At 43.7% G+C, this 18,470-nt stretch overlaps 1 protein-coding gene across 9 annotated transcripts in view; it reads left to right on the forward strand.

Annotated features, from left to right (window-relative positions):
- Nucleotides 1-18,470, forward strand: part of VPS53 (VPS53 subunit of GARP complex) — a 100,207-nt gene that overhangs the window by 39,866 nt on the left and 41,871 nt on the right. For all 9 annotated transcript variants that reach the window (XR_013348236.1, XR_013348235.1, XR_013348237.1 and 6 more), the window contains 6 exons: nucleotides 1,276-1,419; nucleotides 2,090-2,232; nucleotides 2,977-3,118; nucleotides 5,779-5,880; nucleotides 10,363-10,457; nucleotides 16,891-17,133. Coding sequence is in view for 4 of the 9 variants with exons in the window: in XM_077836401.1 (XP_077692527.1) it covers nucleotides 1,276-1,419; nucleotides 2,090-2,232; nucleotides 2,977-3,118; nucleotides 5,779-5,880; nucleotides 10,363-10,457; nucleotides 16,891-17,133 (869 nt within the window). In the remaining 5 variants the exon portion in view is untranslated. The remainder of the gene's footprint in view (nucleotides 1-1,275; nucleotides 1,420-2,089; nucleotides 2,233-2,976; nucleotides 3,119-5,778; nucleotides 5,881-10,362; nucleotides 10,458-16,890; nucleotides 17,134-18,470) is intronic.

Below are 18,470 nucleotides of genomic sequence, written 5' to 3' on the forward strand. Positions count from 1 at the left end.
CTCAAATCTGGCTTATTTGTCAGAAACAAAATGGGTCTTGTACTGAGACGGTTAGTCCACATCAAAGATCATAGCAGTAGCAGATCCTGGTAAGAAGCAGTTCACAAAGTGTATTGCAGGTCATGATCGAAATGTGATGGCAAGGCTGTGTAAAGGAAGCTTTCACAGTGACAGCCCCCCAGTCTCTGGCTTCTGATCACTGTTGTCACTATTGCTTTAAAGAGCTCTTATTTTTAATTTAAAAATTCACTTCTAGGGTCAGATCCTCAGCTGGGGTCAGCTGTTATAGCTCCATTGAGACCAGCAGAGCTGCACTGTTTTATAGATCTAGGCCACAGTTTTTATAAGAGGTAACAAAATTGGGACAGGCACTGTCTTTTTGTTCTGTACAGCACCTCCCACAGTGGGCCAGGACTGGCCTGCTAGGCACTATGGGGATGCAAAAGATGGTGGTAATAGATGTAACAATTCTTAGATTTGGCTTACAACTTCTTGCTTATTCTTCCTGCAAAGCCTAGAGTTCCCTGTGAATAACTACCTTGTATTATAAAGCATCTTACATGCAGATGGGCCCCAAAACACTTGAGAAATGTTACTAAGCCCTTGTTCAAGTATAGGGATCGCTTTGCCCATCACTGCACTGGTGGAACGCAATGAATGTTTAAGAACAGGGATTGCACAATGGCAGCCTTACTTCAAGCTCATTGAAATCAATGGAGAGGCTTTGAAAGAGCCCCTGAACAGAGTAACTCTGTGTCCACTTGAAACTCCACTGGGGGATGGGATTTTACTGAAGATGCTTCTAAGCGACTGTGATGTTTGCGGTCTTGTGCGGTAAAGCTGTGGTATGTGCCAATATCGACCAGCAATCAAATAACTTTCTAAATGTTGAAGCTTTGATCAACTCCTGTCTGCTTTTTATTTTTATTTTCTATTTTGGCCCTCCGTGCAGCTGGGAACAAGGTTGCTTGTCCCAGGATTGCTTTGTTAGTCATCATTCTTTAGAGAATTATTCTGTGTATAGTGAAGGGCTTAACGAAAATGGTGTGCTGAGCTGGCTGTGCTTTGCTGCAGGTTGCTGAGAGATATTTCATTGTTCATCCACCAGAAGCCAGATACCTAAGCATCAATAAGCTGGGGCAGCAGCAGTGGAGGGAAAAGGAAACTAAAAGTAGAGGACAAAAACAAGATGAAGCTGCAAAACCCAGTAGATTTTGCAATTTCTCCTTTAGGCTTTTTGGCTAGTAAATCTTTTGTTCTTGTTTATTTTGACAGAGGCCTGGCGGACCCAGCAACGTCCTCCGTGATGCCTGTCTAGTTGCTAGTGTCTTAGATCCCAGAATCAAACAGGAAATCATCAAGAAATTTATTAAACAACACCTCTCGGAATACCTGGTACTTTTCCAGGAAAACCAAGACGTAAGTGGAACACAGCATGCTACGGTTAGATTTTGTGTTGCAAAAGAAATGGATTTTGCTTTGTTGGCAGCTACTAATTTCATATTTTCCCAGCTTGATTTTGTAATATTTGTTTCTGAACTGTGTCAGAGATGAGTAATGACTTAATGATGTGCTATTGAGTGGATGATGATTTAGGATGTGGTCTTGTGCTGTACTTTTTCCTTCTACACAGCACTATCAAGGATCCTGCAGGCAACTGGTGGCCCAAGTGCCAGAGTTGGAAAGCCAGCTGAAAATGGGAATTCAGGAATTCCTGAGTTCTAATCCCACTGACTTCCTCTGGGGCTTCAATTCTCCTTCTCTAAAACGGGAATAATATGTACCTTGCACCAGAGTGCTGGGAATAAATGAGAGAATGGGTGAGATTTTCAAAAGCACCTGAGTGATTTAAGAGCACAGCTGCCATTGACATTCAGTAAGACTAGTGCTATTAAGTCACTTCAGCATGTCTGAAAATCCCTCCTGTATTTAAGCAGTCTGAAGATGTGCTAAGTATTATTTTTGTTCAGTTCCATTTGACTTCAAGTTTCTTAGCCCCACTTCTTCTCTAAAGCCACTAGAATATACTTAGGCAACATGTCTAAATATTAGCAGCTGCAGGCTGTACAGTGTTCTTCATCTCATTCAGGTCGCCTGGCTAGATAAAATTGACCGACGCTATGCTTGGATTAAACGTCAGCTGATGGACTATGAGGAAAAGTACGGGCGGATGTTTCCGCAGGAGTGGTGCATGACAGAGCGCATCGCCGTTCAGTTCTGCCATGTTACGAGGTGAGCACAAACGCAGCTCATCGTGCTTCCTAGCATGGTGAATTTTGCTAAGAGGGCATACTGTAGCAATCCATGTTTTTCGCTGAGTTGATGGCAGATTTGTAAGATTTTAAAATGCTGCTGTTTAAATGTCTTTGTAGAGTGGTTACTGCCCGTGACTTACAAAGAGAAAAAAATGCTGTTTAGGTGATAATCCTGAGAGAGAATTACAGAAATACATTGAATACACAGATATTGATATAAAAGGAAAAGCCAACCTTCCCTGCAGCAGAGCTGTAGATAAGTAACGAGCCTGGGAAGCCTGGGACTGCCATCTCACAGAGCTAGCTCCTTGAAAGCCAATTCCCCCAGGAGACCGAAAAGTATGCGCCAGCCAAGGTCCCCAAAGCATTTGTCCCTGCTGCTGTTCTCTGACCCCAATTATAAGCACTGCTCTCACCAAAGCTTTGTTACTGTAGGGTTTTCTGGCTAAGAACAGTACATTGGATGTTAGGGGCTGGTGTCCTGTTACGCACAAACCTCACAACAACTGTGGGTATGAATTCTGAAACCTAATCTGTATGGGAGTTTAGCAGTTAAATGAGAATGGCTTAGGAATTAACTTGAATTTAGTGACGAGAGCTGGCTCGCTATAGGAACTGGACCGAGTTACGACCATAAGCTTCAAATCTGTTTCTTAATATGTACATAAGTAATTGATCTCTTCAAGCACGAAATCACATCCTTCATTTCCCTCCCTTTCAGGACTGAGCTTGCTAAGATCATGCGCACAAGAGCTAAAGAGATTGAGGTGAAATTGCTTTTGTTTGCCATTCAGAGAACGACCAACTTTGAAGGGCTGATGGCTAAACGCTTCTCGGGGTGCACTCTGGCTGATGGGACCGTGGTAAGGAAACTTCTAAAGAACAGCCCTACAGCCCTAGCAGTTACGGGAAGAAACTCCCATCCTCAGCTGTAACTGGGGCAGTGAGGCGCTATAAAGGATACCTTTTGAAAGCCTCTGCCCAAAAGATGTTAGCCTGGATTGGAGAGCAGAGAGTTTTTGATCCTAGGTACTCCACCTGGGGCACAGAGAACCCCCTTCCTCCCCTACCTCTTGAGGGTGCATGGTTATCCTACTTCAATTCTCCTGTGCCTCTTTAATTAAATTATAGCTGAAGCCCCTTTGTTATGAAGAGCCACCACATAATTATACCACAGTATATGCATCATGACACAAGTTTCTTGCACGCTGATACAACATCATAACTGAACATTTTCCCCTCTTCTCAGTGCTCCTTTCCAATTACTGCATGGAAAACGTCCCATCCTGCCTTAGCCGTGGGGTTTACTCTTATTTGCTGGGGAAAGTGGCTTTGGGAAAGGACCCTGGCAGCTTGCATGCGGCCTTGTCTCATTTCATTGTTCCGAGCTCTGTCTGTTACCAGCATGTCCATTAGCTTAGGGAGTGTTCCTGGGATTGTCACTCTGATTTTTCTGCCTGGAATCTAAGATGAGCAAGTGGAGTGCTAAACACATGCTGCGTAGACAGCACAAATTCCAGATGTGGCTCAAAGACCGCAGGCTTGAGGAGCGCTGCTCCGCAGTGTTAATCTGCGGAGGCCTGTTTGGACTCTTATCTTTGAGGAAGCTGTATAGGTGTAATGGTTTCCATCAGGACCCACTGTGATGGATTGAACCATTACTATTTGCTGTAATGCAGTGGATGGTGCCAATTAAAGGGGGAGTTCTTTAACACTTCCTTCAGTTGATTGATTGGAGAGTTCTTCACAATCTGATTTTCATTTTCTCAGAATATTTATTATCCAATGTGCTGTTAATTAGCTGACTGCATTGGGTTGTTCTCATTCTCCCTTCAGAAACAGGATGCACGGAAGCAATTGTAATTGAAGAACAACAAAAGAGGAGAGAAGGGAGTTTGAAATAAAGAAAATTAATTTCTTTTCCTGGCAGCCTTTCTCTCACTTCTGATTCTATTTAGGGACCATGAAGCCTGGGATTGCTGTCATTTGAACTCTTTTTTAAACACAAAACATAGCATGTAATTATATATGGGTATACGGACAATACACAGTGGAGATGAGTGGCAGAGGGGAGCCGAAATACAGGATTTGCTGCAGCAGTACTGTTCTGTAGTTAACTGTTGTGTCAGCAATTCTGTGCAAGGCAAGACTTGGCCAATGGAGCATGTGGGCCCCTTTTGAATGGTAGGAGTGTAACCAGTAAAGACTCATTCTGGCTTTGCATACTTGGTCGTGTTTCTGTGAGTTACAAGGAACTTGCAGAGGTTTTCTGTCTGAGGGGTGGACAGATGGTGACGCGCCACCTCACTTTCTACTAAGCCCGCTGTAGACCAGTGGGCAGAAACCTTAGCTGGCAGCGATGAACGATGCTGTCAGGAGCAGCAGAGTTTAGTCCCTTTTCTTGGAGCTTTTGTGCACAAAAGATTCCAAATAAACCCAAGAACAGAACAATACATCCCAATTGCTGGAGCCCTTTCTAGCTTCTTAGCCTGCTGCGGGGGAAAGGACACTCGAGCTAGCCATGCCACAGCCACTTGCTCGCTACCTTTCTGTGTCCACCCCCATTACTTACATGGTGGGCAGATCTCTGGGTTACCCCCTCATGCACTGGGGCTTGCTACATTATCACACTCACATACCACCTGTGATTTGCCCCACAGCACAGTCTGTCCTGGCTGGCTAAGCCAGTTTGGAAACCATGTGACTGGAGTCTCACATGGGTATTTCCCTCCCCTGCCCCACCCCACCATCTCTATATTTCCACCTCCGTGTGACCAAGAAGTGCTCTTACAGGGCAGCACTCGAACGGAAGCCACTCTGCTCCCCTTCCCCTAGCAGGCTCTTCACCCTCTCCAGCCTCTTAGTGCCTCCACAGCACCATTCGCTTGTCGGCCAGTAAAGACCACGTTGCCTCTAGCTCAAACGCTGCTTCTTCCCTCTTGAGTGTTTAGCACCAATTCTGGGTTCTGCTTCTAATGCTTGATGGAGCAGCGAGCAGAGTTTGGAGCCCTGAACTGTGACCCGCTGACCACCCAGCTTGCTAGCTATTAAAGATCCCAGGGCTAATTTTGGGAGAGTAGGAATTTGTTGTGGTGGTGTTAGCCAGAATTTCCCTTCCTGGGGTGTATTGGCAGATTGGGGAGCCCAGCACTGGAACAGAAGGGCATGCTGCCTGTCAGGAGTGAGATGCATTGATAGAGCAGTGGAGGAGGATGGGGGAGACTCTAGTTGTAGCCTAGCAGGAGGTCAGGATGGAGGTGCTTGGCAGTACGCCTCACCGTCAGTCTTTCACTTCGTTGAGCTTTGAATTCATTTCTGCGTTTTTACAAAGCAGACCTCTGGCTGATACTTGCTTTCGATGTTCTGTGGTCATCCGTGATCTGTAGATTTATTCCCATAAGACAATCGGGCAGGGAGGGGAGACGCAGATAGGGCTTAGGAAGGCAAAGCGAGAATGCAGCAACGTGGCTGATGTCCCAAAAGGAAACTGTCTCTCCCTTTACTGACTTTCTTCTTTTAACAGAAAAAGGCAGAGCTGCCACCTCCCTCCACCAACCCATTTCTGGAAGATGAAACTGGGACAGAGACGGACGAAACTGTGATAGAGAAAGGCGATATAGACAGAGTAAGTCTTCCAAGTTCCTTATCTGCAAACAAAAGAGTCCCAGTTCCTGAGACTCTCTGGAAGTCCCTAAGCTTTTTTTCCAAATCTATTTGAGAAGTTCATTGTCATTGCCACATGCTGAGCATGATCTTGGTCCAACAAATACTTTACAGCAATGGTCCCTCACTGGACACATCTCCCCATGTGACTTCAGGTCATAGGTGTTCACTTTATTGAAACAAACCCGGTTTTACTCATCCAAGGTAGGGAGAATGAGCTGGGTTCTAGTCTACCTTGCATGTCAGCAACCTGGTCAGCAGCTGAAATGTAACTGCAGAACCCTTACTGACAAAAGGCACCAGAATATAGTTGGGTTTTCAGATCCTAGATGATATTTGCTGTGCTGGCCATTTGAGAATCATATTTTGCTTTGTCAACTGGGCAAATTAAACCTCAAATCAGTGAATGAGAATAAATATGGGAAGCTCATTATGTGTAATTTTTCACTTTCGCTCCAAAAAATATGAGTGGAGGGATTTTTATATCCTGTTTGTTTGTTCTCCATTCCCTCTCCAGGGATGGGAAAGCGAAGCACTTATGTAACACTTTGCATCTTTAGAGCACTATACAAACAGTAAATGAATGTGCTGGAAGTGGTATTCTTTGTTTTAATAGACACCAATCTCAAAGCCAACAAGCCGCTTTATTTTGCTTGATACGGTTGAAGGTTGCAGAGCGTTAATTGTGAGCTGCTTGGGGCAGGGACCATCTTTTTGTTCTGGTCCTGCTCCGTGCCTGGGGGTCACTGAAATGCAAATAATTTAATAATCATAATAAAGAAAGTCCTAAAGCAGATATTTTTAAAAACAAGGATTTGTTCCTCCTGGTGGGATATTACCTTGATGGCCTTGGCTATCAGGAACCTGAGTTTGAGCCCCACCTTCCTGAGCTTGTTAGGGGCAGGAAATGATCTGGAGGTAGGATGTTGTGGGCCAGGGAGGTCTGAGCATGGTGTGTCCTTTGAGAATGGCCCTTTTTACCAATGGGAGGTGTGGGCATTGACTCGTTCCTGTCTACCCTACGCTGGCTAGGAGAAAGCCAGCCACGAGGAAAGGTGTTGGGGAGGGAGTAAAGTGTAAGAAAAACTGAGGGGATTCTCAAGGGCGCCAGAGGGCAGGCGAGGGACTAAATGAACTGCAGAACCATCCCCTGTTTTTAATGAACAGCTGAATGTACTAACTTGTCAGAAGGCAATTCAAGTATTTCTGAGCAGGGAATTGTCTAGTTCCCAGCATACAAGGAAGCTGGTTTCCTTCCTGGCATCAAGTCTGGGCCAGCCCCGTCGTGCCATTCCCTGTAGTGCTTCTTGTGAGGCAGGGAGCCCCACTTTTGGCATTCCCCAGATTACTATCCTTGAGAACGGCACCACGATTGGCTGGAGCTGAGAGTGCACTCAGCAAAGCCCCGCCCAGCTGAGGCACACCTGGGAAGGAGGTTTGCCTCCTAGGCACCACTTGGTGACTAACACTTGCACATTAGTGGCAGAGCCTCGTATATTTCACTCGCCTTTGCTGGCAGGAGAGGAGCAGAAAAAGAAGAGGGTGAAGGTGGAGGGGGCTGGGAGGTAGAAAGCCTCTAAGATATTAGTGCTGATGACTGAGGACATGTGTAAGTGGAAGAGGGCTACTGGGGGGGCACAAGAGTGAGGGGAAAGAAATCAAAGAAATCCACGTTAAAAAGAAACCCTTCTGGTGATCCTAGCAGTTAGATTTAATCTGTTTACTTTGGATAGTAATAAAAGGAAACTGGGCCAGCTGCAGACCTCCTTACTGTGACAACAGTAACCTTTTATTATTCCATCAAACTCCAGGAGGAAATAGCTTAAACATCTGCAGCTCTTGGACAGCATTCATGCACTCTGAAATACTGCTTCAGTGCTACTGTTAGAAGATTTAGTATTCTGTCTCTCTAAGCAATGTGGGGTGCAGGATGATGCAGAGAGAGAGAGAGACAGCACACACAATCTCTGCTTTAATCCAGCTCTTCCAGCCACAGGAACGGTAAACATCACTAGACTAGTGAATCCCTGATTCCCTGATGCACAAGGTGGTCCTGTCAGAGCTCCCGTTCCAGAGACCTCTGGGAATGGTGTGTTTTAGAAATGCCACCCATTGCTTTCTTCCTGAAGCCGAGGAATGTACACATCCAGCTGGATTGCATAGGCGTTGGCAAAGCACAGGATTGGGGGATGCTGGGCAGTTGCTCTCTCCCAGAGTCATAAAAGCTCACATTCCCCAATGTTGTTGTTCGTGAAAAGGTTAATGAAACCAGGTTCATGGAGTGTTCTGGCCTCCATAAATCGTTGGTTCACGTAGGCTTTGCAGCCACACATTATTACTCATTTTTGTGTGCGCTAGTCTTAATTATTTCTCTGAAATGCTGGTGTTTCCAGTCTCTGTGCACATTCCACAGGTGACCCAGTGCCTCCTTGTCTGTTGTTTAGGAAAGCACGTGGGAAAGAGCTCTCTAGTTCCTTTTCTTAGGATGAAAAGGCTTTTTCAAAGAGGAAAACTCAGCTCTTCATTGGCTGGGCATTGAACCTAAGTCTCTGGCAAGGGAGGTGAGAATTCTACCACCGAATCATCAGTGCTTTCTTTGCAGGCTGTGAAATTGTCTGGTTGCTAAGAAATGGAGACAACGGAAGAAAGTGTCAATATCAACATTTAAAAATTCTAGATACGGTACAAATATTTGGAGGCTTTAAAGCCCCAATTCAGCATTGTCCTTAAGCATGTGCAGAATGTTAAACACACGAACAGCCCCATTGACTTTGCTGAATCAGTGAATGAGCTGGGCTTTGGAAATATAGACGCCCAGAAAGGAGGATGTGCCATGGTTATGAGTTGGGCTCGGCACTTAAAAAATATTATATGAAATAAAATGAGAATAAGACAGATGACCCAAAATTGTGCATGTACTTAATGTTGCAAATCTGATATGAAAAATAGTATTATTAGTGATAATTTTAAAACATAACCTCCCTCCCCCATAAAATATGTTGTCATAGTGAAAGAGATCCTACCGTGCTCTGTGCATTGATAATTGCAACCCTGGGATCTGCTTACCTAAATTCCACCTGAGTATAGTATATTTCATGTCTTAAAATGTAGGTATGTGTTCATTGTGCTTTTAAACAGCTGCTGTGCCCATCTCTAATGGGGTTGCCTTTTGATGGTGTTTCCTTACTATTAACCAATCTTCACAACATCCCTATTTATTTGCAAAGTGCTTAGAGATCCTCTGTTTAAAGGTGTTATAAAAGCACAAACTATTCTTTATTGTAAGAGAACTCTACAAGTGAAAAGACAACTCTCTGAAAGACCATACATTTATTTTACTGCAAGCTGGGAGGGGTTGAAAGCACTTGGGAGGACAAGATGCCAGATGCAAAATGTCCTTGACACATTGGAGGATTGGTCTGAAATCAACATGATGAAATTCAGTGAAGACCAGCACAAATTACTTCACTTAGGAAGGAAAAATCAAATGCACAACTACAAAATGGAGAATAAGTGGCTAGGTGGCAGTACTGCTGAAAAGGATCTGGAGGTTATAGTGGATCATAAATTGAATACAAGTCAACAGTTTGATGCAGTGAAAAAAGCTAATATTCAAGAGTGTATGAACAGGAGTGTTGTATGTCAGATGCGAGAGATAATTGTCCTGCTCTACTCAGTGCTGGTAAGGCCTCAGCTGGAGTACTGTGTCCAGTTCTGGGTGCCACCACGCTTTGGGAAAGATATGGACAAATTGGCGAGAGTCCAAAGGAGAGCAACAAAAATGATAAAAGGTTAAGAGAACCTGACTGATGAGGAAAGGTTAAAAAAAACTGGGCAGTTTAGTCTTGAGAAAAGAAGATGGAGGGGGGACGTGAGAAGTCTTCTAATATGTTAAGGGTTGCTATAAAGATGACAGTGATCAGTTGTTCTCTACGTCCACTGAAGGTAGAACAAGAAGTAATGGGCTTAATCTGCAGCAAGGGAGATTTAGGTTAGATATTCGGAGAGGCTTACTAACTAATCCCTGTCACTGGAGGTTTTTAAGAACAGGTTGGACAAACACCTATCAGGGATGGTCTAGGTTTACTTGGTCCTGCCTCAGTGCAGGGAGCTGGATTTGATGACTTCTTGAGGTCTCTTCCAGCCCTACACTTCTATGATTCTATGGACATCTTACGATGTGAAGGGTCCAAACCAGGTTATATATGTTGTTAGCAACACTTTATCTTTCAAAGCAAATAAACCAGGCAAATAAACACAAGAGAATATTGCTAGATTGAGGCAAACCGTGACCCTCTGTACATTGTTGGTTATCTAGCCATAGAGTTCTGGGTTATAATAAAGTTCTAAGGAATGTAGGTCCTGCTGTGCTATTTTCATTGCTATTTTCTGTAGAAGTTTGATGGCAGGTTTCCAATCATTGCTCTAAATGGTTTCGTTGCAGCCCAAGAAGCCAAAGGCGCCAGACAATCCATTTCATGGCATCATTTCCAAGTGCTTTGAACCTCACCTCTATGTATATATTGAGTCCCAGGACAAGTGAGTAAAAAGCATGCACCCTTTTTTTTTTGTCTTGATTGAATGTGTATTATGACGAGGGTTTTCTCAAATTCTGCTTTGCTCGCTTTAGTCAGCAACAGTAGTGCCGCTCCTTCATCTCTTAAAAAGGATGTGATGTACAGAGATGGACCTCCCAAGAAGAGAAACTGCAGAGGGATGTTTGTGACACACACGCCACGTTGGAAAATTCACAATGAAAGGTGGCCAAAATGGGGCCCACCAAGTCCTATAATGCACTCTGTTGCTTCCTTGCTGAGAGATGTGACTCTCAGGCACTACAAGTCCCAGCATGCACCATTTTGACAGTCTGGGTTGCCAAACCACATTGCAGGTTCCATTAATTTTCGCAGCCCTTGCTTCCTTATTTAAAAAGGAGAGTGGCTACCATTGGATGTTTGTGTTCAAATCAGGAAAAGAGTTTAGGCTTCTGGTAAGTTACTAGTGTGGCCTTGGGTTGGGCAAAATTTGAATGCCCCTGATGTGATTGGATCATGGTGTTATCTCTAGTCCCATAGGCTTGGAGCAGTAATCCATGTTGGTTTCTTGGGAAGCAGGCTTTTCTCCTGCAATATGAGCAATGAAGACTCAGAGCATAGTCAACTGCCCCTCCATGATAAACGCTTATCTTTCATCTCAAGTCCTACATCTATAGTTTTGCTTATTAATGTTTTGCAGCTGTCTTATCCTTGCTGTGTGTGGGTTTACCTCTCTGTAAAATGGATGTAACACCTGCCTTAAAGGGGTGTTCTGAGATTTGATTATTTGTATAAACACCTTCACATGAAGCGTGCTATGAATGTGCTAGCTATTATCAAATAGGTTTTCTGTCACTCTCGGCCCACCATTTTGCTTAGTATCTGAGTCACCGTAAACTATTAAAGCATCATCATCATTTCTGTCTCACTGCAGAATATTTAGAGATCCTCTGAATGGAAGATGTTCTAGCCTAGGTCTCTCAAACTTTTCTATAGGCTTGACCACATCTTCATAGACTGTTTCCTGGGCACCTTCCCTCCCATTCGTGATCAAATAATGCCCCCATGACAACTGCAGTGACTGATTACAGGGAAAAGTGATAATGGGAAAGTATTTAAAATAGTTTAGCTTCTTTTAATATAACTTAAGGGTTGGGGGAGCGGAGGAGGAGTCACCATCATGTGACCAGCCAGCTCCCTGAGGGCTCCAGAGGGGAGAGAAATGAATGGGCTTAAATTGGATAGAGGCTTATGATGGTGATATAATTATTATTTATTCATTATTTATTATTTATTCATATTATTGTACCCCCAGGAGCCCCAGTCATGGATCAGAGCCCCACTGTGTCCCAGTTGCATTGAAATGCCAGGTAGCAATCCTGGGTCACAGAGTAACAGCCGTGTTAGTCTGTATTTGCAAAGAGAAAAGGAGTACTTGAAGTGAGCTGTAGCTCACGAAAGCTTATGCTCAAATAAATTGGTTAGTCTCTAAGTGAGCTGTAGCTCACGAAAGCTTATGCTCAAATAAACTGGCTAGTCTCTAAGGTGCCACAAGTACTCCTTTTCTCTTTGCGAATCCTGGGTCAGTTTTTCCATGTCCCATAAACCTTTTATGCTTTAAAAAATATGTGCAATAGTCTGTCCTTTTGGGGCTAGATTTCATTCTCACTGCTGAACAAAGGGAAATGTCTTTTTTTCCCTCTCTCTCCACAAGCTAAACACCAAAGTGTCTGAACATTCCACCCCCCTCCGCCCCCTTTGGCCAATTCAGTCCCTGTTTTCAGTAATCCTACCCCACCCTGCTCCTGCTCTCAACGTTTTTTTCCTCCTGTTTTCTTCCGCAGTCCCCAAGATGTTTTACATTAGCTTTATAGCAGGGAGTTCAAAGAAAAACTGCCACATTAGTGACCCCCCCCCCTCCAAAAGTTTGTTTTTCTGTACAATCTTTTCTACTGGGATTGAACCTTTGAGGGATCTGTTTGATTGATATCTGCATAGGGGATGTTGCTCAGATAATTAATTGGGTATTTGGGCAGCAAATAGAAAGGATGGTGGGACAGAAGTTTTGTTTAGTGTCTCTTAGTTCGTGGCAGAAAGCAGCTGGTTCCTTTTCTGCTGGAAAATTGTTTCCATACCAGTGTGAAGAAACATGGTGCCAAAATCTGTAGCAGTTTCGCAGGAGATACCTGGAAGAAAGCCTTTAAAGATTTGTGGGATTTTTTCAGGCTTGGTTACAATTCAAATATCAGGCATCGGATTGCACTTCAGTCTCTCTGGGATATAAGCGTCTGACTCTGATGCACAATTTATGTGAGCAACATGAATAAATATAATGTTGGAAATAAACAAATCTATATTATAGCAGAGCAGTAGCTCTGTTAAAGTTGAGACTTGCTAACTGTTATCAGCCAATATTTGTAAGTCCTCTAAAATCCCCACATACTCAAACTGTCTTGAAAATCGCTGTGCCTTATTGTAGTCCAGCATAGGGTTAGTGGTCTGAATCTGGGGTCACTTGAGCAAGGAGTTCCAGAGGTATCCAATAGTGTGTTATACCCTACAATTGACCTGGACTACTTCACGTTATTTGCTCCTACTACTGAGATGATGCACGTTATCTAGATTGAACAAACTGGCTTGTTAAACGCCGTGCACTCTTTATTCATGTTGCTTCATGGCTTGATATCCAGCTCTTCTTCATGAAGATTGTGCATCCTCCCATTCATCTAATGAAGAACGAAGCACTAGCTATTAATTCTGTCATTGCTCAGCTGACAGCTGTGTCGTGATAGCACTAACTAGGAACTTGTGTTAATTGCATACTGTCGTAGATCTAGAAAAAAGTACTGACATTCTGGAGACCAGGAGAGAGAGAGAGAGAGAGAGAGAATCAAGAAAGGGTGAGCATGCAAATAGAAGGATTTGAGTCCATTAGAAACAGAGTAAAATTCTGCAGTCGAGTGATTTCATTGCAGTTTCTCTCTCTTACCTCGTTTTGGAAAATCTGCTCCCAGCTAGTATGCCATTGTTTGGAGAAGCTTCCCGTTTGCATATGGAAAAAAAAATGTCCTGTCTGCAGCAGTCTCATTTCCAAAACCTGGATAGGAGAGAGTCCTTTTCTGTTTCTCTCTTACCTTCTTCACACTTCAGCTCCTAATGGTAGGGAACAACTTTTCCCTATCTGGTCCTTCACACTGCTCTGTGGTGCGTTGGCAGAAATGTGCCTATTTGTTCACAGTCCAGCTGCCATGAGTTTGCCAACTCCCAAGCAACAGCTCCTGCAAAGAATTGTCACCATCTCCAGGCTCATCAAGGCCCAAAAGCACATCAGTCCCACATCAATCTGGACAAGAACTCCAGAGTGGCCTGAGGATGAGTGAGGGTGCTCTGCTGACCCCGCCGGCTCACAGCGAAGGTCATGCAGTCCATCAGAAAAGTGACAAAACAGTTATTTGGACTAACTTAAATGCTTTAGGCACTTGTACAGCATTTGGGCCTGCAGCTACTGAAATCAATGGGAAAACTTCATTGACCTCAATAGAAGCAAAATTGAGCTGCTTGTTTACAATAACTTCCAAATGCAAATTGGACCAATGTCCACAATTAAAATTCCTTCAGCACAGGACTCTCCTCTCCACCCCAATCCATCTATCCTCTCCAGCTTGCTCACCGGGAAAAGCCTGAAGGGCTTTGCAATCTGACCAGAAGGCCAGCTCATTCAGCCAGTCTCTGATGTATGAAGGGAGGGGAAGTGAATTCCAGAGTTGAGGATCGTTTGCTGAAGTGGTGATCCATAGTATTTGGCTACCCCAGGATCCCGACATTTGCCTGCACAGCTTAGCCTTAGAACAGGCATGGTACAATAGCATTGCTTTCCCAGCCATTTCAGACAGCTGTTGTTGCAGCTACATGTGCTTGTATTGAGAAGGCTTTGGGGGAGCCAGGGAATACATCTAACTTGCTTTGCATAGCAAAGGAGACTCTGTTGTGGAGATCAAGCATAAGAGGTGTAACCGTGTCTTGGGATAGTAGAAATCAGAACAGTATGGCTGCTGCCTACTCAAAGAGTCAGATTTGTGTGCACACACGGTGCAAAGCACAGTTGCTGGGATAGAAAACCAGCTGTTGAATTTTTAGTAGGACGTTTACTAGGAACAGGCCATGTCAGTTATCCTTTGAGACACTGAAGAAATGCTGCAGGCTACCATATGTGAGCCATCTTTAGTAGGCATCGGCTCAGCTGATGCTGCAGCCATGGCAGGGAACCTCCCTGATTCTGTATCTATTTCTCCCCTCTGTTCCCAGTCACGTCTCCTGAAGGAAGAAAATGGTCATCGTCGTCACAGGTTTGCATAATGCTCTAGGTGTTACATAAACAGAGAGGAAGGTACAGTGCCTGCCCCGCAGAGCTCACAGATCACTGCTCCGACGTAGTTGAGCTTCTGTCTCTGGCACTTTGCTAGGCCTACCCAATCTACAGACACATCGTTGCAAAATTGGTAGTTGGCTCTCCATAAGGTATTTAATTGCTAAAGGGGCTCCACAACACAGAATAGGATCATAAGCCATAGAATCAAGGCCAAGCAGTCATTCCTTCCATGTCTCCATGGCAGGCATATTGCTTGGTTACTTTCGGTTGCTCTGACTGCGCAAATCCATGCAGTTCTTCAACTTCTGCAGCATCAAATTGGAAGTGTCAGGTATCAGGCTCGTCAATCCTTGATTGCAAACCTGGCCGTGGCAAAGGCAGTTGAACCCTGATGCTGACGGTCCAGTCTTCATCTGCAAGAGAAAATAAGTGTATTTTTGTCCTGAGACTGTACAGAAATTATGTTTGGAAAGGTGTTACAGGACTATTCCTGAAGCCCAGCATCAGAAGCATAATGGCAGAAGGGTTATTGTGCCCTTTTCAGGGGATCCCAGTGCACATGACACTCCCAGCCCAGTTAGTTATCTGATTTGCCAGGTCTCAGGCATTGAATGTAGAGCTGGTTGAAAATTTCAGTTGAAATTAGGCAGGGGGTTGGTTTTTTAACGAAAAATTGTTTTGCGTAAACAACATTTTTTGCAGAAAGTGTCTACTTTTTGTGGAAAATTTTGATATTTTGTTGAAAAAAATGAACACCTGAAAGCCCAAATATTTTGTTTGAAAACTGAAACATTTCAGTTCAAAATGGCGCTGCTCATTGTAGTTGAGTTGCTTTATGGTACCATTTTCCCCTATGAGTTGGGCTGGGCTTTCTGGCTGTACAACATCTACCATGATGCACCACAGCCAGGCACTTTTATGATGTATCCCCCTCTTCTTCTCCAGAGGAGTGCATCATGGGAGACGTAGTCTGGCCAGGGAGCCTCGACCATAAAGAAGAATGGGAGAGTAAGGATCCAAACCACAACTCCCATGAAGCACCATGGTGCCATTTTGAATGGAAATTTCAGTTTTCAGCAGAAATATTTTGATTTTTGATATTTTGCTGAAAACCCAATATTTTCTGTTTGGGGAGGGGGAGGGCGCTATTTTTCAACCAGCTCTAATGAAACCTATCACGCACAGACCAGCAAACCCATCCGTACTCTAAGAACGGAACCAGGTATGCTAACACGGAGGTGCTGGTCCTGGAGAAGTGGGACCAAAGGAACCCCATTTGATCAGAAGACTTGTGTTGATTCTGTAGTGCTTGTATCAGCCATCTGCCAAGCTGAAAAGCCTTTTCTCCATGGTGGGCTAGGCAATGAGTGAACTTCGTTGGGGCATATACATCCTATCCCCTGTAGCAATTACAGTTAGCGAAGAGCGGATTAACTCTGGTGCTCCGCAGCTCAACGGGGGCAGCAAAAAGTGCCATGCTTGCATACAATAAGTAGTCAGTGATTAAAAAGAGCTTGAATAAAAAACACACTTTCATGTGGTGTTAATAATTGTTGTCTATTAATAAAGCTTCTTTAAAGGATTTGTGTTTTCTGCACAACCAACGGAAACCATGAAACAACAAATGGCACCAATGCTGTACCATTTTGAGCTTGTCCCTTTAAACCAGCATGTTCTACATGCCCTGATTTGGAGGAGGCTGAGCTGTGCAATACAACTGTTACTTCAACTGGTGCCAGGAATGAAACTTGAGCATAGTCTTTATGCACTTGCATTTAATATGCTGAACCTGGTCCTGGCAGGGTTTGTAATATTTTATATGTCTGGAGAACCAATTGAAGCTGCCATTAAAATTCTGAGTACACAAGGTCATTATTCTTCTGCCCTATTCTTTGTTGTTGAACAAGCTTTGTGCTGAATGGGTGGGGATAGGAGAGGTCTAAAGCATCTGTCTGCTAAGATTTGAATTCACTTGATTGGTATCATACGACAAGACATCTGGTTTTAAGCGTATCTTTTTATTTTTTTACCACCATATTAAAATCTCTCTTTATTTTCCTTGCATTAGAAATCTTGGCGAGCTGATTGACAGATTTGTTGCTGATTTCAAAGCTCAAGGGCCTCCCAAGCCAAATGTGGATGAAGGGGGAGCTGTCCTGCCCAGCTGTGCTGACCTCTTTGTCTATTACAAGAAGTGCATGGTGCAGTGTTCGCAGCTCAGCACTGGTGAACCCATGATAGCATTGACCACCATATTTCAGAAGTACCTCCGGGAATATGCCTGGAAAATTCTCTCTGGAAACCTGCCCAAGTAAGTTTAGTTTCCCAAATGCTAGGCCACAGTCTGGGGATACCGTGTGGGAAGAGATGTGTTGTGATGATAACTGGTTAATAAATCAACACTTGTGAATACCAGCATTGCACTTTCAAAGGAAGCGCGTAGCTGTGATATGACTCCCATACGTAAATACAAAGTACTGTTATATTGAATTGAGAGACAGCAGGAGGGCAAACAGAAGAGCTAGCACTGGGATTTTCAGGAGAGTCTCTGGGAGTTAGGACCCTCTCCCATTGTAATTCAGTGGGAGTCGGATACCGTGCCAAGAACAATAAACACTTGAGATTTGACTTTCAGAACTGCTTGTGTACAGCTACCCCAATGGCCGATTCAGGCCCCAATTTTCCACTGCCCTACACCTTGTGTCACATGCAAAGTGAGTGTGAAACTACCAGATAGGAAGAGAAGCATTTAACACCAACTTTACACAGTGTGAATATCAACACAAGAGGCCAAGATGTAAGGTAGTGAAGAGTCAGGCCCCTTCACGTTGGGTGGTTGTATATGCAAAAGCCCTGACATACACATCTGTGCTAATTACACATGCAAATTAGAAGCAAAGTTGTACAAGCACAGTTTTGAAAATCAGGGCAATCAAGTTGATACTGATGGGATTCATATAATAACGAGTAATAAACGTAATTTCGTTATAGGGTTCTGAAGTGTCTTGATTGGAAATATTTTAGGTAGGGGGGTGTGTATGTGTGTGTACACACAGACATAATTAATTGAACTAAGCTCTGTTAAACATATGTCAATCCAGTGAAGTCATTGAAGTCATGGATTTACACTAGAGTAAATAAGAGTGAAAATTGTCCAAGTGAATTCACTGGGAAATCGTCAATGCTAGTTACAGATAATGTATGCATACAGCTATTTGGTATATCCAGGCTGTCACCCTTTCTAAATCTGTGAGCTGCAGAGTGAATTTCTGAAACCAGCTAAAATGTTTTACATATGGTAGTGGGGTTACATTTAAAAAAATGGAGAGATGAATTTAACGTGTGTTCTCCAGCAGACTTCAGTTGCATTCTTTGAACATATGACTTTTTGTGCTCTATTTCTGCTGTCCAAGATAAATATCACTGTCCTATCCTTTTTTTTAAAAAGGATTTGGATTATAGAGTTGAAATAGGCAGGGAATTTCCTGACTCCCAACTGTTCTGATCCTTTGATTAACTGCTGTGTATCAACAAATGAGTAGAAAATACAGGAGATAATCTCCGTATGCTATTTACTGTCCTTTTAGTTACCACAGTATTTGAAAGGACTGCTAAACTCTGAGATATATGTTGAAATGTATTTAGTGA

This window comes from Eretmochelys imbricata, chromosome 17 (assembly GCF_965152235.1).
Source record: "Eretmochelys imbricata isolate rEreImb1 chromosome 17, rEreImb1.hap1, whole genome shotgun sequence".
Lineage (NCBI taxonomy): Eukaryota > Metazoa > Chordata > Testudines > Cheloniidae > Eretmochelys > Eretmochelys imbricata.